Raw genomic sequence first — 24834 nt, forward strand, 5'->3', positions numbered from 1 at the left:
AGACTGGAGCTGTAAACGTTTCTGTCTTTTATCTTTCAAAGGATTTTCACAGGGATTCATGGAATATGCTCACAAAGGAAGTGCAAGGAAGAAAGAAAGATAGGGGAAGGAGAGCAAAAGGCACAGACAAGGCAGAATGCATTTGCAAGCTAAGAAAGTGACATTCAGGAGCCAGTAGAGGAATAAAACAAATCAACTGAGATTTGGGAAGATGTTTGTGAACATGATATAGACAGAGGACACTGATAACTATTTTTTAATTCTCAAACTATTTCATTGATGTGTGATTGATATAGAAAATCTGCTCATGGTTCTCAACACCCTGTCATCAAAAAAACTCTCAACCAATTAGGGGTGCAAGCCTCATACCTCAACACAACAAAAACTGAATGTGATAACCCACAGCTAACATTGCAGTGATGGGTGTCTGGGGACCAGACAGATTTCCTGGGAATGTCTAGAACAAGACAAGGATGCTACACCAACACTTCAAATCTTCATGGCACTGGAAGAACTCAGAGTAACCAGGAGACAGAAAGAAATAAAAGCATAATTCAGATAAAAGAAATAAGCTACCCTACAGCAATTTAGAAAGAGAAAATGCAAATGACTCCATCAAAAAGCTGTTATAACTCCAGAGCATACAGAGGAAGGTCAGTCTACATGAGGTGGAATATTATTCATTCATGGGAAAGGATGAAATACTGGTGCTTGTGACAACAGGATGACCCTGGAGGATATTATTTGATGTGAAATAATCCAGAAACAGGAAGATGAATGCCACATAATCACACTTATATGTGACGTCTATGAAATTTGATCTTATAGAAAAAGAAACTATAGTGATGGTTACCAGAGACTATGGTTGCTCATGATGGGGAGGCAGAAAGGGATGAGATATTGGTCAAAGTTCCCAGAACTATTGTAGGATCAATGACAATATATTGTAGTCTTTTAAAAACGTCAAGTATGTGTTATTTGCTCTATCTGGAAAAATATGATAGGTAATACACCTATTCACTAGCTAGATTTAATCATTCAACCCTGTGCATGTACTTCAAAACATCACATTGTAAAGATAAAAATATACAATGTTATCTGTCAATTTAAATAATAATCAAATATAAAGAATAAAATCCTGAAGATGAAGATATATGCATTGAATTTGAAGAACAAATCAGGCTCCTTGTCTCCTCTGAATAAAATGTCTATATCCAGGCTTTTCAGTGACAGCATATTGCTTCTTTGGAAACCATTTAATAGTATGTCAGGCTGTGTCTTTTCTGTCTCATAAGCACCTCCCATCCTGCTCACCTCCATGGTTAGGGTGTCTGAAGAAGTCTCCATTCCATTCACCCGTGCAGCTTTTTTAAGTTTCTGTAAGCCCTCCTCAGGTTTGTTGTTGATAATCAGCCACCGAGCTGACTCTGACACCCACCTGATCAAAGATGATGGAAGTGTAGTCAACTCTCACATGGTATTTTCCACAATGCCTTCATTCTCCTTCAATCAAATACCTACCACTTACTAAGTTAAGTTGAGAAACATGCTGTCATGTTGCCTGGTACCATAACTGGGCCAGGGGGAAATGATGCCTGCATGCAGTACACCTGCAAGCTGGGAAGGCAGACATGAGCCCTATCAGTTCCCCTCTTGGTTGGATACACATTGACTATGGAGCTCAGAACCCTGGAGCATGAGGGGCACTTAGATGTTCAGACCTTCTCCAAGTTCCTTGTAAGGGCATGAGAAATACTTACTCATACAGTGTTCTTTTCCTAAAATAAGCACCCCAAAATAGTTTTGCTTATGGAAGGTCCCATGCAGACTGGAAGCACTCCTGCTCCTGCCATTGTGATGGAATCTGGATACACAAGAACCTCAGTCTGCCTGGACATTCTCATCTATGTAATGGGAACAGTAACATCACCCAGGTTGCAGATTTGTTATGAAGGTGATTAACATCATGGATGAGTGCACCAAAGGGCACACCCTTTTGTCTGCCTGAACTCATCTCACTGTATTAATCTGTAATCATCTCTCTGGGAGTCATTTCTCACCAAATAGGTTTTCTCCCTGACCAGCATCTTGGGTAGAGGAACATCAAACCTGTCTTAAGACTTTCTAAAGAGATGGAAGGAAGAATATCCATGAGAGAAATAATGTAGGGTGTCCAATGTGCCTACACCTTTCAACTGGAGAAAGACAACTGCTCCTTCATTAAAGAGCTATGGAGTTATGCATATATGATTTTTGCAGGATGAACCCAACTACTATTCTTAACTGTAATGCTCTAAAATGAATGGTATTTCAAAAACAAAGAAGCAAAATTTGGTTAAGATATTAAATTTCTTCTTGCCTTCATCCTTTATCAAATTCATGGATGAAAATCCCTCAAATTTCTGGGTATTTTTTTGCAAGCAATACACACAAATACATGGCATGATATAGGCTGTCTAATCTTCAATTACTTTCCACTATAATGGAAAATGTTTTTGAAAAAAATCTATTTCTAAACTGACAAAATTTCCTAGCAAGGAAAAACTGGATGTTCCAGAATATTCATGTGATAATATATTCCTCTTCTGTTATTAGGGTTAATTCTTTTAGAAAATTTAATCAGAGAATTAATAGTTAATTTGCATTCTAAATTGTCTCTTAGAAATTATTTGTTATTTGTCTGTCAAGGGATATGAATATAATGGGCTGTCTTACATTTTGTCTAGTTTACTAAATATAACTCTAGGTTTAACAGAAATTTTACATAAACAGAATACTTCTGTTATAATTATATATCTTGCAATACTTGAGAAATACTTGAAAGTATTTACTAGTTACTGTATTTGAAATATTATTTGGGCAACTGGATTGAACAAAAGTTGGCAAAACAAGGTAGCAGCTGCAGATGCAAGTTTGAATGACCTTGAACGGGTGTTTTGATGGTTATGTAATCACCCAAGTATATAAGAATCCAACTCCTTCCCTCTATCAAATTGCACTTTCACCAATGACTCTCCAGGGAGTTTCCAGACCTTCATTCTGAACTGGGGCTACATGATTGATCCCTCTTGTTCTGAGGCTCCAGCTTCTTGGGCTGAGCATTTCCTGCTTTCTGCAGCTCTGCAGCTGGCAGACAGCCTTTGCAATACTATCCAGCTTCAGGTCCTACAGCCCTGACTGATACACAGTGGTTCACTCTAAGACTCACCAGAGATAGAGGTGAGACAACAGTGCAAAACAATCAGCAGGCTGGTCCTCCAGCCACATTGCAGGCAGCCAAGTTCTGCAGATGCCCTCCTGGGTCCACATGTCCAGGCTTAAGCCAGGATTGGTTCCAACCATAACAGAAGCCACTCTATCCTACAGTTGTAAACTGGTGAAGATCTAAAACCATTGTTTCACAAACAACCCAGAGAGGCTGATCCAGCCTCCTGGATTAATATTGATGCATAGACCATTAGACATCCTTTAATCTGAGTAATAATACTGCTGTCACTTCGTCTTGTTATCCTTACCACCTGTGCACATTCTTGGTTTTTTGTTTGTTTGTTTGTTTGTTTTTGTTTTTGTTTTTGTTTTTTTGCCAGGATGGTGCTTCTCATAATCACACTGTACCCAACAGGAACCTTCCCATCCTTCCTTATACTCCAGAATGACATCAAGCCCTAGCACCTATTAGCCAAATTGATGACACAAGTTGGCAGCATAACCACAACCACTTGCTAGGTTTGCTCCTGGTGGGATTTAGGATGATTTCATGGATCCTCCCATACCTGACTCCCTCATGCTTCTTAGTTCTATGTGTTGGTGTTTGTGTTTTTAGCCTTCTTTTTGTTTTGTTTCTTCCTATCTGTAGACTATCCACCTCCAGATGGTAGCTTCAGAGTAGTTTTCTCCTATTCCCACCACTCACTGTACCCATAGGCCAGTTGGGCATTCATTTTCAGGGCTTGGGAAAATCCTATATATAGAAAAGAGTCAAGACCCAAAGTTAGGCAGGGACATCATTCAATCCAGCAGGAAGAAGCTTCTAAAGACTGAACTTCTGACTGCCCTCATCACCCCTCTAGGAATTTCAGGGCAATGCCTCTCAGTGGAGAATTAGGTAGAAACAAATAGGGATCCTGATTAAGAAGGCAAGATCCTCCTCCATTAGCACAAAAGATGTGAACCTAAAGACCTCCCTTTAATTCCCAAACCTTGCATTATCAAAAGAGCTAACTTCCCTGAAGTATCAACAGCAAGATCCTATTTTTCAAAAGATTGCCCCACCATCCCAAGAAACATGCACAGAGACCCATGTTTGACCTAGAGTAACCAAATCAGGGGAAACCCCTGTTTAAGATCCCATGCATATTACTTGCATCTCATGTGTCTAATGTAAAATCCAGAAATGAATTTTCGGCACATGTGCAATAAGATTACGGGCAAGACAGAAAATCTGTCAATTATCCCTGCTTAGCATAAGCCACTCCTATGAAAAAGCCTTTGAAAAGCAAATAACTCAAGAAGGTTTATTAGCCCAGACCCCTCACATACAAGGGTAGAGTATTTTGTTCTGTCCCTGTAGCACCTTCTAAGCCTATATTCCTCGAATAAACTCTTGTAGCTGCAAAAGGAAGAAAGAAAGAAAGAAAGAAAGAAAGAAAGAAAGAAAGAAAGAAAGAAAGAAAGAAAGAAAGAAAGAAAGAAAGAAAGAAAGAAAGAAAGATTGTTCATTCAGTGTCTTCAATTTCATCTGACAGTCCTAGTTGCCCTGCTTCTCAATCACACATAGACACTTGTTCTGAGAGCTCATCCCAAGGGGTAGAACTAAGACAAAATGAATATTTATGCCCTGATGTCACCCACATTTCCATCCTATGATCATTCTAAGAGAAGGAGGAAATTGGGCTCATACCTTGAGAAAATAAATAAGAAGAAAATGGGTATAGATGCAACCAGCTGGAGAGTATGCCAGTTTCGAATACCATAAGCCAGGCCTGCAATCGTGCTCTGTCCTAAATTACAAGAGACGATTGCCATTGTTGCTCCCATAGCTTGGTATTTTGGAGTTGTCCATTCTACAACTGAAAGAAAACATCACTGTGTTTACTTCAAGCAAAGGTAGAATACCAAGGTCAAAGTCAAAGTTCAGTAAAGGTCCAAGAATCAGTGTTGACTTACTGAGAAGAACAGTATTTGTCAGGATGGTTGTGGTGGACATGCCAGCCAGGAGGCGTAGTGAGCAGTAAACCAGGAAGGTGGGAGCCAAGGCAGCACAGGTTTCTGCAACGGCCAGCTGGAATAGACTCCATGTCAAAAGTAACCTCCTCCCAAACCTATGGAAAAGGGAAAGATGGGATTTTGGAAAAATAACAACAGATAGAACTTGGGACAAAGAAGGCACTTCACACCTATAAAAAAATCCGTAAAATATCAGCAGCAGATATTCTCAAAAGCAAATCTCCCTCTTTTTAAATAGGTTCTGTGTGACAAAGAATTCTTAAATTTGTTACCAGTAGTTTGACACCAATTCAAGTTATGTAAGACATGCTGCAGTGTTAGAGATATTAACACATCATAAATATCTCTTGCACTAAATCATACACATAGCATTATGAAGAGTCAATATTGTGTATTAAGTATTTGAATCAGCCCTTGGAAATCTAGAACTGCACAAACTATGGCTAACATGACATAATAGAAACATCTCTAAAGTGGTACATCCAAGTTGCTGATGGGTTGTACAAGAATTTCTATCGCTGAGTTTGACTTTGTTGGCCTTGGACAACAAAACAAATATGTAAAAACAAAGGGTGTATTTTCTCACAGGAAAAAAGCCATATGAAGTTGATCTCTTCCTTAGGTTTGGATGGCAAGCATTCAGTGGTAATCTGGTTGTTCATTTCCAAAAGAAGGCTCATGAGCACTGTTATGGATCCCCAGGGTAGAGCACTATGTAGCAATTAGAAATGTGAACTATATGTAAATTAAGATGCATTAATGCAATGATTTTGTTTTGTAAAGTATGATTTCACACATGCATAGGTTACATGGTAGAATGACTCTCATTGAGAGGCGGACGCTGGGATGCTTCCATGTTTTATAAAGAAAAATCACATAATATTGTATTGACAATCCCCTGTACATTTAAAAGAACTCCTTTCCTGATTCATTGGAGATTCTCTCTTTTGCTCTGAGATAAAAATGTTTATTATAATATTTTATAGTGAAGGTCTTTGAGTTCACCTACTTGGATTTTATCAAGACAATTGGTTCTGTGTATTGTGACATTTCTTCAAATATTTCTCAGTGCACTACTCTCTCTCTTCTTCTTCTGATACTCCCATAGTTCCTGTGGGTGCATGGCATGGTGCTCCTGAAGTCTCTTTCATGCTAGTCACTTTCTTCAATCTAGTGTTATTTACAATTTAATTTTTTGTGACTCCTCAGATTTGATAATTCCTGCTGCTCTTTATTCAAGTTTGCAGATCAATTCTTAGTTATTTATTGTACTTTTCACCTGCAGATTTCTGTTTCTTTCCTGTTTTATAATTCCTATCTCATTATTGATACTCTCATATATCATACATTGTTCTACTAACTTTATTTATCTCCTTTTCCATTATCTCTTTTTTAGAGAATATGTAATCAATTTATTTGAGTGATTTGCTGGGAATTCTGATGCCTTAGCTTCCTTGTGAATCATTGCTATGAGTTTTTCCCACTGGAATAAAATATTTTCCCTCTTGCAATATGAAGAACACATCCTTGGCTTCCTTGTACCATGTGAAGGTGCAGCAAAAAGAAGCCATCTAAGCAGCAGACAGCAAGACCATACCAGTGGCCCATTCAACTGGTGACTGAACCTTGGACTTTCCAGTCTCCATGTCTGTGAGAAACACAATCCTACAACATTTAAATTACCCAGTCTAAGGTATGTGTTAGACCTGCAGAATGGATTAAGACATGTATTCTCCCATGAAGATTAGGTATCAAATTCAAAATCTTTCAGAGAAAAGCATTCAGAAGAAATGTAAATCAAAACTACTCAAAGATTTCATCTCAATACAATCAGAATGGCAGTTATTGAGAACACAATCAACAACAAATGTTGGTGAGGATGTGGGGGAAAAGGTACTCTCATACATGGTTTTTATAGGACTGCAAATAGGGGCAAACCATTATGGGAAGCAGCCTGGATATTCCTCAAAAAACATGGAATGGAACCACCATTTACCCATCTATCCCACTCCTTGATTTATACTCAAAGGACTTAAAGTCAGCATTACACAGTGATGCAGCCACATCAATGTTTCTAGCCACTCAACTCACAATAGGTAAACTATGCAACCAGCATATATGTCCTTCAATAGATGAGTGGATAAAGAAAATGTGGTATATATATGATGGAATATCACTCAGCTTTAAAGAAGAAAGAAATTGTTGCATTTGCTGGTAAGTAGATGGAGTTTGAGAATATCATGCTAAGCAAAATAAGCCAAACCCCAAAAGTCAGAGGCCGAATGTTCCTTGATATGTGGATGCTAATTCACAATGGAAGGACACTAGGGAAGAAAAGAGTTACTTTTTATTAGGTAGAGAGGAGTAAGGGAGGAAAAAGGGTTTGGGGCTAAGAAGCACAGTAGCATGAAACAGAAATTATTTCCTCATGTACATATATGACAACATGGCCAATGTGATCCTACAATCTGGTCAATCAGAAGAATAAGAAATTGTACTCCTCAACAAAGCCAGAGCATGTATACTCTAGTTGCCAAAGACAGTACTGGGTGGTGGGAAGAAGGTTGTTTGTACAAGTGATAGGAGCAGTTTTTTTTCTTCTTTGCCATTCAGTACTTACCACTTGGTTTTATTTAAGAGTGTAAGCTTTTGTACATAACTATATAATATATTTCACATAAGAAGTGATGGCAGCTGGGCACAATGGTGTACACTTATAATCCCAGCAACTCAAGAGGCTGTGGCAGGAGGATTGTGAGTTCAAAGCTAGCCTCAGCAACAGTGAGTCGCTAAGCATCTCAGTGAAACCCTGTTTCTGAATAAAATACAAAAAAAAAAAGGCTGGGGATGTGGCCCAGTGGTTAAATGCTCCTGGGTTCAAAAGAAGTGATGACAATGTGCAAAATTTCTGCCACCAGCACAATGTTGAGTATTAGTTCAGAAGCAAGATAAAGTGGAATTTATATGATGAAATATTTGCCTGGGTTTGAGCAGTAGAAAGATGAAAACCAGAATAGAGACTTGTGAAACAGAGAGTAGGAATAGGATCAAAAAATCACTATTAAGATTAGAAACCCAGGTTTCTGTTAATTGAGGGTAAGTCCTAGAAATAATTATAGGATTATAATGGAGAGGTTGACTGTAGTTCTAAAAGGCTGAGCTATACAGGAGGAACTGAAATACAGAAGCATAGATATGTTAAGACAGGGCAGCATGGTAGGAAGTTTACCTTTCCCCCCAAATCCTTTTGAAAAAAGTGGAACAAGGCAAACAATTGTGAAATCTATGGTTTACGACATTTAATAAATTCACCTCAACAGAATAACTACATTGAAGAAATTATACTCTATTTATCTATGATATATCAAAATACAAAAATGCCTTGAACTGTTATGTATAATTCATTAGAACAAATAAAAACTTTTTAAAAAGAAAAGCACTTTGAAAACTGGAAATAAGAAGGAACTTCTGAAAATTATGAAGGAAAACTACCAGACCTCTATTTAGTTAATGTCACACTCCAGAGGAAAGCCATTATACATTCACAGAAGATCATCAAGAGAACCAGAATGTCAGCTCTCTCAAGTTTCGTTTAGCTTTGAACTGTAGATCCTAGCTACTGTTGAGAAAAGAGTCTAAGGAGAAGATGTAAAAACTACAAGTTAACCTGTCCATATTGGCAGATGATGTAATCATCTTATAGAAAATTTTACGGATCTAAAAACAACTTCTAGAAATGCTATCTGTATAATGCAGGAATTTTTCAACTAATCTCTCAGCACATTACTCTCTTCTCCTTCAAGGACTCCCATAGGTCATATGTGGATGAAATGCTTGGTGCTCTGAAAGTACCATGCAAGTTGTGACTGTTTTCATTCTAGCTTCATTTTAGTTTATCTTTTAGCTCCTCAAGCTTGATAATTCCTAGTAGTCTTCATTCATGAATTTATTCTTCATTTATGAAGTAATACTTCATTTATGAGTCTAACAGAAAGGCAGTTCATGAAGTCAGTAAATAAGTAAATTGAAATTCTATTACCAGTATATATTACTCTAAGGCAAAGAAAAATATTAAACAAAAATACAGACAAAGGATGCCTGGGATTCATAAGAAATGGCTCTAGTCACAGAACTGCTTGCTTATATGCAATAACATGTCACTGGTGAAAACATTTTATTTTGAAGATTGCAACCTTATTTATTATACATGCAAGGAAACTGCCCTAAGACAAATTTCATTTGTGAGATTAAAAGCATAAGATACCTAGAGCCCTCAGGATATGATAAAGATCTAATAAGATACATGAAAGAGTGACTATTGAAGAGTGAAAGTACACTCTTCATATTCAATAACTGTTTATTTCTAATTCCTTTAAAAAAAGCAGTGATTAGTACAAGGCAATAAAAGTTACAAAAGATTATGTCATAGCTCAAAAAGTAAGTAATTGACAAGAAAAAATGAGGGCAATGGTTTCCTGTCATTTCAAAACAGATATTCAAAGGTACAGTATCAAGATTCTCATACCACAATTGTGACACCAGTTGTCATTAGCTTAAATATCCTACATGACTGAAAAAGTCATCTTTAAAATCTGCTCAGGCAAAAGCAAAATTGAAGGGGACTGGCATGTCCTCCCCAACACCACAAATGACATGTTGCTCTGGACTCTACAGGAGAAATAGGATGCTCCACCAATCCCACATGGCCACGATGACCATTCCCTGGGCACCAGTGCAGTATCCAGGAGGGACGGAGCACAATTCCCCTGGAAAACACTGACAATGATCTTCTCCTTACCAGCATACTCAAGCAGGCTGGATCCAGTGTGGTGACACATCTTCCTTTGTGTTCCCATCGTTAAATCATTGTGATCTTTCAAACTCCATGTTGTGGCACCTTCTTTTTAACACTCTACTAAAACACATCTCCACATCTTATGGTGATATTCTGCACACAGGACTCAAATGTTCAAAAGTAGCACTCACTACACAGAATGATATTTTGCATTTGTGTTTATAGATCCCTGGGAATAATGTGCCCCCAACGGCAGTATAATTTGCAACAAATTTTTTTCATATACATAAGTGAGTCATAATCTGGTGACAGTACCCATTGGTAGGGAGAACTAGAAACCAGAGACACTCACCTGTCTGTCAAATAGCCACAAACAATGCTTCCCATCAACATTCCAGCCATGAAGAAGAATTTAGCCACTGAATTCAGTGACTGAGATTCACACACCAGGTCCCACTGGAAGACAAGGAAACCAGCATAACAAAAACATCTTCACACCACCTGCAGTTTTCAATTCATCAGGCCCCTATCTTCTTCTACAGCTTCCCTCTTCAAAAATACTTGAATTATACCACCCAGTCCTCAGTTTATAAAATTGTACCTAGGGAGACTTCATTACAACTGTGGGTTACATTGATGACCACATTTAACCCATAATGCAAAGTTCTCAAATTTGGCCACTTACCATGACCATTCAAGGACCTTGAAGAATTTACTGAACCCTGAACATTGGTGCATATATTCTCATTGGATTACTCTAGGGGTTCAGTCTGGGTATTCAGGTTTTCATCAACATACAGACATATCTAATCGGCAATCAAGGCAGAGTATTACTGACTTAGCCTAATATCTTTAACTAGACATATGATTTATTTGCTTAAACTGTGACATTCACAAGAATAAAAGCACCATGACACTAAGTTCAAATTTATGATTTATCATTACACTAAGGTTGTGTCCCATATTGCAAAAAAGAATCAATAGATTATGATAAAAGAAGAACCAGCACTCACATGGCAATTAAAGGCTCATAGCATGTTCATTATTTTCATTGTTTCTACACACCCAGGTCAAGCACTCATGAGAGGAAAATGAAACCTATTACCTCAGTCACGGTGGAGGAGAGGAAGGAGCTTCGGTCATATACCCAGCCATCAATGCAGGGCTCCGTGTCTGGCTCAATCATGTTTGAGAAGGTCCCATTCTGATGAAGGAGCTGCCATTGTGGGTGGATGAAGTGCCGACACTTCTCTGGCCTCAGGTTTGAGTCTAGAGGGATGGAGATCCTCAGGAGGGTGTCATGGCTGAGGGTCCCAGTGGCATTGTCAGAGACTGTGTCATTGTCAAGGATGTGGACCCAACAGCGATGACCAAGGATGACAGCAGTGAAGTTCTCCAACATTATATGAGGGGCCACTATGGCATTGCAGAGTATAAAAAAAGCCATCTGAATTATCTGGAACCTCCCCATAGCACCAACTTGATCCAGGAGGTCCTGAAAAGCCATGGTGGCTGAGTGCCTCTCCCTGACTGAAGGCAAAGTGGTTGTATCTAGATAAGGTCAAAGAAAAAGTGTTCTATTGCCTTTCCCTGTGACACAGCAAACAGTGTTGATCTTGACCTCACTTTCTCCTTAATGGTCCCCTCTTCAGATCTGTGGAAAGTCCATACAGCTACTATCCCCTAGTCTTTATCAGGTTATTTAGGTGGCTGTTTTCTTTAAATCACAGAGAGAGGTATTTTGCTGAGCTGCTTTCTGCCATTAAGTCTGTCATTGATCTACTTCCTGAAAATTCTTGTTGTGGGCAATGAACTGCAGTCATCTTTGGACATTGATCTGCAAATACTCTGTAAGCTAACCAGAAGAACTCTGATACCTGCTCTGCAATTTTTTACAGAATATGTTGTTTGCAATATGCATTTAAGTGTTTCAGTTTTCTGTGAGAGGTGAGAGGTAATTTTTGATTTGATTAGTACCAAATCTTGATTCACAGAGGTCATGAAAATCATCCCAAGAAAAATTAGTGCAAGTGAAGTGCCATGGTTTGGGTACAGGATGTCCCCATAATAGTTCATATGTTAGGCAATGCAGAAATTGTTATGGTGCTATGATTAGCTTATGAGGGATCTAGCCTCATTAGAGGGTTAATTCACTTGAAGGATTAATAGTATGAGTGGGCAATTGGGTGATAACTTAGGTGGGTAGGGCCTGGATGAAAGATGTAGATCACTGGGGACATTCAGTTACAAACAGAAGTTATGAGAACTGACATTCATGTACTCTGAACTTTATGGAAAGCATTCAACTGTCAGCCTTTTCTACAATGATCTCCTCTATTTATCTGTCATTAAGGGAGATACAATTCCATAGGGATTTTAAATACCCTTTAAGGAAATTCTCAGCCTTAATTACTTTAAGTATTTCTTTTATTCCTTTCTTTTCCCTCCTCTCATTTGGCACTCCCATTATGTGTATAAAATACCTTTAAAAATAGAAAATTTTTGGAATCTGATCCATATTTCACTCCACATTCTTACCGTGTCTAGATTTCAAAGGTTTCTGCTGAAACACCATCAGGATCACTGATTCTCTCCTCAGTCTACTGTTGAGCCTATCAAGATTGACATCACTTCTGTTACACCAAGTTTGGTTTCTAGCATTCCCTTGTGACCCTTTTCAGGGTTCTGGTCTCCCTCCTTGAATTTTCCTGCTGCTCTGTCCTGTAGTTCATGTTTTCCATGAGACCCTTTAGTAAATTAATCCTAGGTACTTGAAATTTCTGAACAAAATTACTGCCCTGAGTATGTGTCTGATAATTTGCTTTGATCCCAGCTTTTCTTGCCTTTCTTTTCCAACATGATCAGTGTCAAACTTCCATCAATTCTGTGCTGCCAGTTTTAATCTTTACTTTACACTGTCTGCACAGATACTCCCTGCCCCCAATTTTTTCCACATTTGAGGTTCTTGTTATTGCAGCACCCAAGCTTCTTCTAGCAGTCTTCAGGATTCCAGTGTATGCTGGATCCCATCAGTGCTCTGAGAAAGGGAAACAGGCTTGTTCCTTGGGCAGCACCCACAAGAGTTGGATCTTTGGATGCTGTGTCTGACACTATTCAGCAAGGAGAAGCTGGGACATGCCACCTGCCCACTTAGAGCTGAGCTGGGGTAGGGACTGTGGTGACAAGCTGTATGCTAGATTACACTGCTGTCTGGGTTTCACTGGGGTGAGGAAGCTAGACTCTACCAGTTCCTTAATGCTCCAAGACAAGCAAGACACAATCTATTTCTTGGGTCTCAGAAAAGTTGGGACATTGGACACATGCCTCAACTCTTATTCCCCTTGGAAAATCTAAGACCAAGAAGGTTTCCTCTTAATCATATATTTCTCTGCTAGGGGTAGGGATACTAGATAGAAGGTGTTGCTAATTTACTTCATCAATTTCATGTGTCTGGTTTTGCAGTTACTTGAGGTACAGAATCATCTCATTTTGTTTCTAGACTGTTTAGAAAGGGAATTTCCCATAAATCATTATTGAATTAGTGTGCTGTGGAAAGGAACCAATGCCTTCATATTCTGCTAGCTTGCTGGTGTCACTCAATATTGTGTTCTGAGGAAAGACCAAATTAAGGCTATCATCACGTCAACCATTTGTGTGTGTGTGTGTGTGTGTGTGTGTGTGTGTGTGTCAGTTGGAGTAATTTGGAGTGTGTAAAGTTATGTGAGAAGATCAACATCTTGCCAGAAAAGACTCTTAAGGAGATTAAATGTGTGTTCTAAAAACAAAAAGAATCCCAAGTACCACTCCTCTCTTTTAGAAATTTTTTTATATGTTTTGAACTTGGGTGAACCACTGTACCAAGTGAGATGAGTCTATATCCTGAAATACATACCCGTGGGTGAAAACATGGGAGGCTATTACTTCCCTTAGGGACATTGCAAGTTCTTGGCCATGGCCTTATTAACAGGAAAGAACAGGTTCCATGATGAGACATTTACATGGGGTTAGATGGATCAGTTTGTTCACCTGGAAGCACCAGGTATTATAAGTTCTCCTGACCTCTAGATAATTGCATTTTCTCTTACATTTCTGGAAATTGGCCCAAGCCATGGGCAATAAGATGAACAAAATTGGAGTCTGGACACAAGCTAAGGCAAAAGCCTTTTAGGTTTGAGGGCAGATAAACAGACCAGTTAATAGTGTCCATACCATAGGAGCACACATACCTGACCATTAGATCAGGAAATACCATAAGAAGCAATTGATTATTTTCTCCTTAGGTAAATTCTCTCTAGATATAAGGCCATGAAATGGGCAGAAACTTTTAAAAGCAGACTATAATAAGGGGAAACCATCTGAGCACCCTGTGCATTTACAGTGCACGATCTAAGTCTCCATACCTTCTGTAGTGCTGTGTGGACTGGTGCTGAACCAGTGACTGCCCATGAGTTCTTGCTTTTCTATTTCCTCAATTGTCTTGATAGGTTGGTTATTTGAGATCACTTAATTTTTTGGTGTATATTCTTAGTGTTATAGCTATCCCTGTTTCTACTGCTTTGATTGTATCCCCTAGATTTTGAGAGGTTGTGTTTCCATTCTCATTTGTTTCAAGAAAGATTAAGGGTCCTTTTGATTCTTTACCGATCAATTTGCTGTTCTTAGGTATGTTGTTTAATTTCCATGTATTTGTACGATTTCTAAATTTTTTCTGATTTTAAAAAACATTTTAAACTTTGAGTTGGAATTGTGAAATTTCTGGGCTGCAGTGTAGTATTCCAATACATGTTTGTGATTGATTTGTAATTTTATTCTATTGAGGTCAGAGAGTGACAACAGTTTTTAACATCAGCTAAAATGTTCTTTGTGCCCTAACATAGAGTGTTTCCTGAAGAATTTTCCATGCACATTATGCACTTATGTATTCTGCATTTTGGGGGGATTAAACGTCCTTAGATTCCATTAGGTCCATTTGCCCTTTAGTATGTTATAATTCCTAAGTCTCTGTATTGATATTTTTGTCTGGAAGGTCTATTGGTACTGGGATCCTCAACTATAACTGCATTGGTGTCTACCCTTCCTTCTAGATTTAATAATTCTTGTTTTACATAATTAGGTGCTCTGTCAGTATATGCATACATATTTATGATTTTTATTTTCTCTCATTGAATTGATCACTGTACCAGTATATAGTGACTTGCCTTTTGTTGCTTTTTAAAATTTTTGACTGAAGGTTTACTTTATCTGATACATGTATAGATTCTTCTGCTCATTTTCAGTTTCTATTAGCATAGAAAATCATTTTCCAACCCTTCCCTTTCTGTTTATATGTGTCATTACCAGGGAAGTGAGTTTATTATGGGTAGTGAATCATTAGGTCATGTTTTTACTAATTCACATTTAATGCAGCTAGTTTAAATTTTAATTGGGGATATTAATCCATTCATCTTCAAGATTATTACTGATAGGTAAGGACTTTTGTGATTTTGTTCATTTTTTTCTGGTTGTTGTGGTTTTTTGTTTTTTGGGTTTTTTTTGGTTTTGGGTTTTTTTTTTTTTACTGGTGGTTTAAAAAATCTTTATTTTACAAAATTAAAAACATAAATAATATTTACAAGCATCTTAAATACCAGCTTATAATACTTGACATTTTTTCATTTCAAATTGAGTTTTCCATAAGCTTTTAAAATGCGCAAGGCTATTCATCCACTTCAGCAAGTTACCGGTTTTTATTTCCGCCATTCCAGAAGTTTTTGGTTTTTCAAAACTCCATTCTGTAGTCATTCAAAAAATCACAGTGTACTTTTTAAATGGTTAGTTTTAACAAAACAAAACAAAAGTCCTGAGCTTCCTATTCCCATTTATGGGATATTACTCCAAGAGATCTCTCTAAGCCAAGTACCTTGACTGCCCTGTTTATAAGTAACTACTGTAGCCTTCTTAAAGAATCACATTCCTGGTCCTCATACTAATCCACCTAACTCCTCAAGTTTGCTGAAAGGAAAAACAGGGAAAATGGAGAAGAGGTTGGAGAACACAGATGACCATCTGAAATCACATTATTAAAAATGTAATGTGCATAAGACCCCAAAATCTGATGTTACTCATTTCCTTCAGGATTGAATTCATTATCTGAAAACTTAAAATGACCTCAGATGATGCATGAGTGAGAGCAAATCTCAGGGGCACAGTGGAACACAGACTTCAAGATACTTGAATGGTCAACTTAATGTCCAACCTGGAGTCGATTGTGAATGAAGGGTGGTAGACAGATTATGTAAAGTTGTCTTTGAATTTCAGCAATGGGCAATTCATTTCCATATAACAGTACATAAAAGACTACCAAAGTATTAGGAAAATAAATATCCTGAAGAATGGTCAAAAAAGGAAAGGCAAAGCTTCAAGATGTATAACCCACTTTCCAAGAACACCATTTTCCCTGGAAGCACTCAACTCAGCTGAGAATCTTAGCAAGAATCTTTTATCAGAGATTAGCAACAAATTTAAAAGAAAAAAAATGACAACAGGTAAGAGTTATATACATTTTACTAGTTTGTTTCAGACTTGTCCTGGATATTTAAAAAGGTGTCAAATGAGCCCTGGATGCTGGTGGTAGAGGGCAGCTGGAGAGGAGAGGCATGGAGATGAGGAACAGGAAAGACTCATTTACAAATTCAGAGCAAACTCCCCTCTTCTGGATCTAAAATAAAGACATCTTCTGTATTCATTAAAACAAGTCTTTCTGCTCAATGCAGATGGTGGGTACAGTTTGCTCAAAAGTGTTCTCTCTTGGGGAATATGAGTACACAGTCAGCACAGGAAGCACCACTCTGAGATCGGGCCCACACAGCACAGCCTGCCACCATCACTGCTGCATGTTGTTGATAATTGCCAGGATGCTCATCTTCTCCTGGGCAGAGTCCACATCCTCATTCTGTTTCTGGGCCACTCCCATGCCTAGGCCACAGAGCCGGCCACAGTACTTTGCATCATCAATACTGTCCTCAAAAAACAACTCTTTCATCCTGAAGAATGCCATTCCTGTCAGCAGTGAGTCTGAGCCTGCCTGGTGCTGCTTTCCAGTTCTCTGCAAATCCAACTGATCAGCAACTTCCTGAAGCCCTCCCTTAAGATTTTGCAAATCTTCATCAGGTATTTCACATCATAAATAGATGGGGGCCATTTTGAGACAACAGCCAAGCCCTGTATGACCCCTGGCCGGACTTACTGAGCCCCATCTCCAGGATCCCTCAGCCCGACCAACCACTCCCTGCCTCTGGGGCCCTCACATCAACAAACTGCTCCCTGCTGCCAGGACCCCCAGACCAACTGACTGAACCCTATCACCGGGAACCCAGATGAATTGATTGCACCTGGCCTCCAGAATCCCACAACTACACCAAACACACTGGACCCCCAGGACCCCTGCTGCACCAACTGCATCCCATCTCCAGGACCTCCAGCTGACCACGTCCACCCCTGAGCTGCAGCTCCCCATTTGCTAACACATTTTGAAGCAAGAGCAGCCATCTTGGATAATCCTGGAAGCCGTAGCTCCGATCTTCAGGTGGGGCAAAACCCATCCTAACACACCTGCTGGAGGCTTGAAGCTCATTGTCAGGTACCTCTCATGCATCAGGCTACTGAACACTGGGAGGTTTCATTAGTATATGACTGTTATACAGTAGATTTTCTTTTTTCTCCTTTTTAAAAAAAATTTTGTTTTTATTTCTTTACTTTCTTGCTTTCTTCTCCTTTTGTTTACCTGTTCCCTCAGAGACTCTATCTCCCTTTTTTGCATGCTAACATCTGATTTCTTTTGATTACACTCTCACCCTTTCTATTTTCTAGAACTTCTGTATATCTTTTCTTATCCCATTGACAGCCATATTCTACATCCCTCTGCAACTTCTTTGTCCTCCATTACAAACTGCAGACCTTACTGCAAACCTATACTCATTTTGTTTATCACAACAATTTTGTTATTGTCCCCATAGGGGCTATTTGGTCTAGGATTGCATAGTGTCTGATTTGGGCACTGCTAATATTGATCTCCCCTTAAAGAAAAGGTTTTGGAAACATATAGGGCCACTATAAGCCTATACGGGAAAATCTGCAATACCCCAGATCTGCACTGCTTGAGGGGAAGACAATGAACAACATGAAAAAACAAGGGAAGAAAAAGATCCAAACAAATCTAGATTCTATAGTAATAGAATCCAATGACAGCATGTTAGAAGAAATGTCAGAAAAGGACTTCAGATTATACATGATTAAGATGATTTACGAAGCAAAGGATGAGATAAGAGAGCAAATGCAGGCAATGAATGATAATACCAATAAGCTCAAAGAGCACCTGCAGGAAGCAAAAGACCATTTCAAAATAGAAATAGAGATTCTCAAAAAAAAAAAAATGGAAATCCTTGAAATGAGGGAGACAATAAACAAAATAAAAAACTCAATGGAAAGCATCACCAAAAGACTAGACCACTTGGAAGACAGAACCTCAGACAATGAAGACAAAATATTTAATATTGAATATAAAGTCGCCCAAATAGAGAAGATGGTAAGAAATAATGAACAGAATCTCCAAGAACTATGGGACATCATGAAAAGACCAAATTTAAGAACTATTGGGATTGAGGAAGGCACAGAGATACAAACCAAAGGAATGAACAACCCAGTCAATGAAATAATATCAGAAAATTTCCCAAACCTGAAGAATGAAATGGAAAATCAAATACAAGAGGCTGACAGAACACCAAATGCACAGAATCACAACAGATCCACACCAAGGCACATTATAATGAAAATGCCTAACACTTAAAATAAAGATAGGATTTTGAAGGCCACAAGAGAAAATCATCAGATTACATATAGGGGGAGACCAATACGGATAGCAGCCGACTTCTCAACCCAGACCCTAAAAGCTACAATGGCCTGGACCAACATATTTCAAGCTCTGAAAGAACATGGTTGCCAACCAAGAATCCTATACCCAGCAAAACTAACCTTCAGATTTGAAGATGAAATAAAATCCTTCCATGATAAACAAAAGTTAAAAGAATTTACAAATAGAAAGCCTGCACTGCAGAATGTTCTCAACAAAATATTCCATGAGGAGGAAATGAAAGACAACAATGGAGGTCAGCAAAGGAAGGAACTACCTTAGAGAAAAACCACTCAAAGGAGAAACCAAGCCAACTTAAAAACCAAAAATAAGCCAAATGACTGGGAATACAAATCATTTCTCAATAATAACCCTGAACGTTAATGGCCTAAACTCATCAATCAAAAGACATAGACTGGCAGAATGGAATAAAAAGAAAGACCCAACAATATGCTGCCTGCAAGAGACTCATCTCATAGAAAAAGACATCCACAGACTAAAGGTGAAAGGATGGGAAAAAACCTACCACGTACATGGACTCAGTAAAAAAGCAGGGGTTTCCATCCTTATATCAGATAAAGTGGACTTCAAGCCAAAGTTAGTCAGAAGGAATAAAGAAGGACATTTCATACTGCTTAAGGGAACCATAAATCAGGAAGACATAACAATAGTAAATATTGTTGCCCCAAACAATCATGCATTCTTGTACATCAAACAAATCCTTCTCAATTTCAAGAATCACATAGACCACAACACAATAATTCTGGGCGACTTTAACGCACTGTTGTCACCACTAGATAGATCTTCCAAACAAAATCCAACCAAAGAACCCATAGAACTCAATAACATAATCAATAACCTAGACTAAATAGACATATATAGAATATTCCATCCATCAACCAGCGGACACACTTTCTTCTCAGCAGCACATGGAACCTTCTCAAAAATAGACCATGTGTTATGCCACAAAGCAGTCCTTAGGAAATGCAGAAAAATAGAGATACTGCCTTGTGTTCTATCAGATCATAATGGACTGAGAGTAGAAATCAATGACAAAATAAAAAAGACTTGGAGACTAAATTATATGCTATTGAATGAAACATGGATAACAAAAAACATCAGGGAGGAGGTTAAAAAATTCTTAGAGGTCAATGAGAATGATGATACAATATATCAAAATCTCTGGAACACTATGAAAGCGGTACTAAGAGGAAAATTCATTGCATGGAGTGCATCCCACAAAAGAATGAAGAGTCAACAATTAAATGACCTAACAATACATCTCAAAGCCCTAGAAAAAGAAGAACAGAATAACAGCAAAAGTAGTAGAAGACAGGAAATAATTAAAATCAGAGGTGAAATCAATGAAATTGAAACAAAAGAAACTATTCAAAAAATTGACAAAACAAAAAGTTGGTTCTTTGAGAAAGTAAACAAAATAGATAAACCCTTAGCTACACTAACAAAGAGGAGAGAGAAGACTCAAATTACTAAAATACATGATGCAAAAGAAAATATCACAACAGACACCACTGAGATACAGAACATAATGAGAAGCTACTTTGAAAATCTGTATTCCAACAAAATAGAAAGTACCGAAGACATAGACAAATTTCTAGAGACATATGCACGATTTAAACAGATCAATATCAAGCAATGAAATAGAAGAAGCCATTAAAAATCTACCATCCAAGAAAAGCCCAGGACCAGACAGATTCTCAGCCGAGTTCTACAAGACCTTCAAAGAAGAACTCATTCCAATACTTCTCAAAGTATTCCAGGAAATAGAAAAGGAGGGTACCCTACCAAACTCATTCTATGAAGCTAATATCACCCTCATACCCAAACCAGGAAAAGACACATCAAGGAAAGAAAATTTGAGACCAATATCCTTGATGAATATAGATGCTAAGATCCTTAACAAAATATTGCCAAACCGTATCCAAAAACATATTAAGAAAATTGTGCCCCACGATCAAGTGGGGTTCATTCCTGGAATGCAAGGATAGTTCAACATTTGTAAATCAATAAACATAATCCATCATGTCAATAGACTTAAGGATAAGAATCATATGCTTATTTCAATTGCCACAGAAAAAGCTTTTGACAAAATACAACACCCCTTCATGCTCAAAACACTAGAAAAAATAGAGATAGTAGGAACATACCTGAACATTATAAAGGCTATTTATGCTAAGCCTATGGCCAACATCATTCTTAATGGAGAAAAACTGAAACCATTCCCTTTAAAAACGGGAACAAGACAGGGGCCTCTTTCACCACTTCTATTTAACATTGTCCTTGAAACTCTAGCCAGAGCAATTAAGCAGACTAAAGAAATTACAGGGATACGAATAGGAAAAGAGGAACTTAAGCTGTCACTATTGGCAGATGACATGATTCTATATTTAGAGGATCCAAAAACCTCCTTCAGAAAACTTCTAGACCTCATCAATGAATTCAGCAAAATAGCAGGCTATAAAATCAACACACATAAATCTATAGCATTTTTATATGCAAGCGATGAAACAGCTGAAAGGGAAATGAGGAAAACAACTCCATTTGCAATAGCCTCAAAAAAATAAAATACTTGGGCATCAATCTAACCAAAGAGGTAAAAGATCTCTACAATGAAAACTACAAAACACTGAAGAAAGAAATTGAGGAAGACCTTAGAAGATGGAAAGATCTCCCATGTTCTTGGATAGGCAGAATTAATATTGTCAAAATGGCCATACTACCAAAAGTGCTATACAGATTCAATGCAATTCCAATTAAAATCCCAATGACGAACCTCACAGAAATAGAGCAAGCAATCATGAAATTCATCTGGAAGAACAAGAAACCCAGAGTAGCTAAAGCAATCCTTAGCAGGAAGAATGAAACAGGGGGTATTGCAATACCAGAACTTCAACTATACTACAAAGCAATAGTAACAAAAACAGCTTGGTATTGGCACCAAAATAGACAGGTAGATCAATGGTACAGAATAGAGGACACAGACACAAACCCAAATAAATACAATTTTCTAATACTAGACAAAGGTGCCAAAAATATGCAATGGAGAAAAGATAGCCTCTTCAACAAATGGTGCTGGGAAAACTGGAAAACCATATGCAACAGAATGAAACTAAACCCCTATGTATCATCCTGCACAAAACTCAACTCACAATGGATCAAGGACCTTGAAATCGGACCAGAGACTCTGCATCTTATAGAATAAAAAGTAGGTCCAAATCTTCAACACGTTGGCTTAGGATCAGACTTCCTTAACAGGACTCCCATAGCACAAGAAATAAAAGCAAGAATCAATAACTGGGACAGATTCAAACTAAATAGCCTTCTCTCAGCAAAGGAAACTATCAGCAATGTGAAGAGAGAGCCTAGAGAGTGGGAGAATATCTTTGCCACTCATACTTCAGATAGAGCACTAATTTCCACAATATATAAAGAACTCAAAAAACTCTACACAAAGAATACAAATAACCCAATCAACAAATGGGCTAAGGAAATGAACAGACACTTCACAGAAGAAGATGTACAAGCAATCAACAGATACATGAAAAAAATGTTCAACATCTTTAGTAATAAGAGAAATGCAAATCAAAACTACACTAAGATTCCATCTAACCCCAATTAGAATGGCCATTATCAAGAATACAAGCAACAATAGGTGTTGGAGAGGATGTGGGGAAAAAGGTACACTCATACATTGCTGGTGGGTTGCAAATTAGTGCAGCCACTCTGGAAAGCAGTGTGGAGATTCCTTAGAAAACTTGGAATGGACCTACCATTTGACCCAGCTATCCCACTCCTCAGCCTATACCCAAAGGACTTAAAATCAGCATACTACAGAGATACAGCCACATCAATGTTCATAGCTGCTCAATTCACAATAGCCAGACTATGGAACCAACCTAGAGGCCCTTCAATTGATGAATGGATAAAGAAACTGTGGTATATATATATACAATGGAATATTACTCAGCTGTAAAGAATAATAAAATTATGGCATTTGCAGGCAAATGGATGAAATTGGAGAATATCATGTTAAGTGAGATAAGCCAATCTCAAGAATCCAAAAGAGGAATGATCTCACTGATAAGCGGATGATGACACTTAATGGGGGTAGGAGGGGGACAAGAATGGAGGAAGGAGGAACTGTATAGAGGGAAAAGAGAGGTGGGAGGGGTGGGGGGGTGGAAAAAAATAATGGAATGAATCAAACATAATTATTCTATGTAAATATATTAATATGCAAATGTATGCTGTTACTCCATGTGCAAACTGAAACATGTATCTCATTTGATTACAATAAAGATAAATTAAAAAATAAAAAAATAAAAAATAAATGGATGGGAAGATATGGTTCAGAAAGAATTCATGTCCTTCTGGCAAACGAGAATCTGTAAGCAACTTTACCATGTAGCCAAAATCATAGCCACTGTGAAATGAAAGCCATTTGACATTGTCACAAAGAACCACTCCTGATGTCATCAGCAGCTCTGCAGCATGTCAATACCTTCCTCTTCATGCTTCTGAAATTGTAGTCCTGAGTTAGCAAGGAGGTCTATGGAACCCTGGGAGTACATGTCCTCTGTAAGGTTGAATTTGAAATTGAACTGCCAAGTATTGATTCCAGAAGGATATTCTCCCTTCTCATTTGTGAATGTAAGGCCCAGCTGGATAATTTTTCAAAGGTCAACAGTGCACCACAGAAGTTGATACTGGTAATCTATTGAACTATGAAATTCACCAATTGGTCGTACCACAACACCAGGAAATTTTGTGTCCTTTGCAATATAACTGTAACTGAGCAAGATTTCTTGGATCTTCCTCATCTCTTCTTCTAGATTGCTGAGACTTTGCAGATAACCTGGCTATTCTCTACAAGTGCTGCAGGCATCCTGTAGAAACCCTGACTGGCAGGGCCCGCTAAGCATGGGCTGGCGGGCAAACCCCAGCAGCAGTAACACCAGCAGCAACCAAGCCCTTACCCAGAGTTCTCATCCCTCTGCCCCGGATCTCTGTCATGTTTTTTTTTTTTTTTTATTCCTTTGTTCTTTCTTCCTCTCTTATTGCTCGTTTTGTGATTGAGTAGTTTTATGTATTGATATTGTTGCCTGATTTTTTTCTGTTTCTCCTTTGAGTTTCTGCTCTTCTGAAGTATATTTTGCATGCTCTCGATGATAGTTATTGTCCTTTGTCTCCTTTTTTAAAAAAATTATTTAGGTTAATTAAAATTCTTTTCATACATGGATATAGGGTAATTATGTCTGTTTCATTCTATCATTCACCCTTCCCAACCCCACCACCCCACTCATCCCTCACGCCCCTCTACGTAAAACAAAGATCCTTCATTCTTCCTTACCCACACCCCACTATGGATCAACATCTGCATATCAGAGAAAACATTTATATTTATTTTGGGGGGATCATTTTATTTCACTTAGCATGATATTCTCTAGTTCCATCCATTTACCTGCAAATGCCATGATTTCATTCTTCTTTAAAAGACTAATATTCAATTGTATGTGTGTACCATATTTTCTTTATCCATTTATATGTTGATGGGCATCTAGATTGGTTCCATTGTTTAACTACTGTGCATTAGCTACTATATACGTTGATGTGACTGCATCAATGTAGTATGCTGATTATAAATTCTTTGGGTATAAATCAAGGAATGTGTAAACTGGGTCAAATGGTGGTTCCATTCTAGGTTTTCTGAGGAATCTCCATACTGCTTTCCAAAGTGGTCGCATCAATCTGCAGTCCCATCAACAATGTATGAGTGTACCTTTTCCCTACATCCTTGCCAACAATTATTGTTGCTTATATTCTTGATAATTGCCATTCTAATTGGAGTGAGATGAAATCTTAGAGTAGGTTTTATTTGCATTTCTCTAATTAATAGAGTTAATGA

General features: G+C 38.1%; 1 protein-coding gene and 1 pseudogene across 4 annotated transcripts in view; both read right to left on the reverse strand.

The window, feature by feature from the left end:
* LOC306638809 (organic anion transporter 7-like) overlaps positions 1-11688 on the reverse strand; it is a 285976-nt gene extending 274288 nt beyond the window's left edge. The window contains exons 1-5 of one of the 3 annotated variants that reach the window (XM_079102179.1): positions 11127-11688; positions 10374-10477; positions 5167-5321; positions 4901-5069; positions 1315-1438 (exon numbers count right to left, since the gene is read on the reverse strand). In XM_079102179.1, the coding sequence (XP_078958305.1) occupies positions 1315-1438; positions 4901-5069; positions 5167-5321; positions 10374-10477; positions 11127-11528 (954 nt within the window). In that variant the 5' untranslated portion in view covers positions 11529-11688. The remainder of the gene's footprint in view (positions 1-1314; positions 1439-4900; positions 5070-5166; positions 5322-10373; positions 10478-11126) is intronic. The other 2 variants (XM_079102178.1, XM_079102180.1) reach the window with 2 other exon arrangements.
* A 4087-nt stretch (positions 11689-15775) lies between these two features.
* Positions 15776-24155, reverse strand: LOC306638846 (CCR4-NOT transcription complex subunit 8-like; annotated as a pseudogene). The gene is made up of 2 exons: positions 23274-24155; positions 15776-17212 (listed from the first exon to the last, which is right to left on the reverse strand). The product of its transcript is annotated as a CCR4-NOT transcription complex subunit 8-like (transcript).
* Between the last annotated feature and the right edge of the window lie 679 nt (positions 24156-24834).

The sequence above is a fragment of the Sciurus vulgaris genome (genome assembly GCF_902686455.1).
Source record: "Sciurus vulgaris genome assembly, chromosome: 11".
NCBI lineage: Eukaryota > Metazoa > Chordata > Mammalia > Rodentia > Sciuridae > Sciurus > Sciurus vulgaris.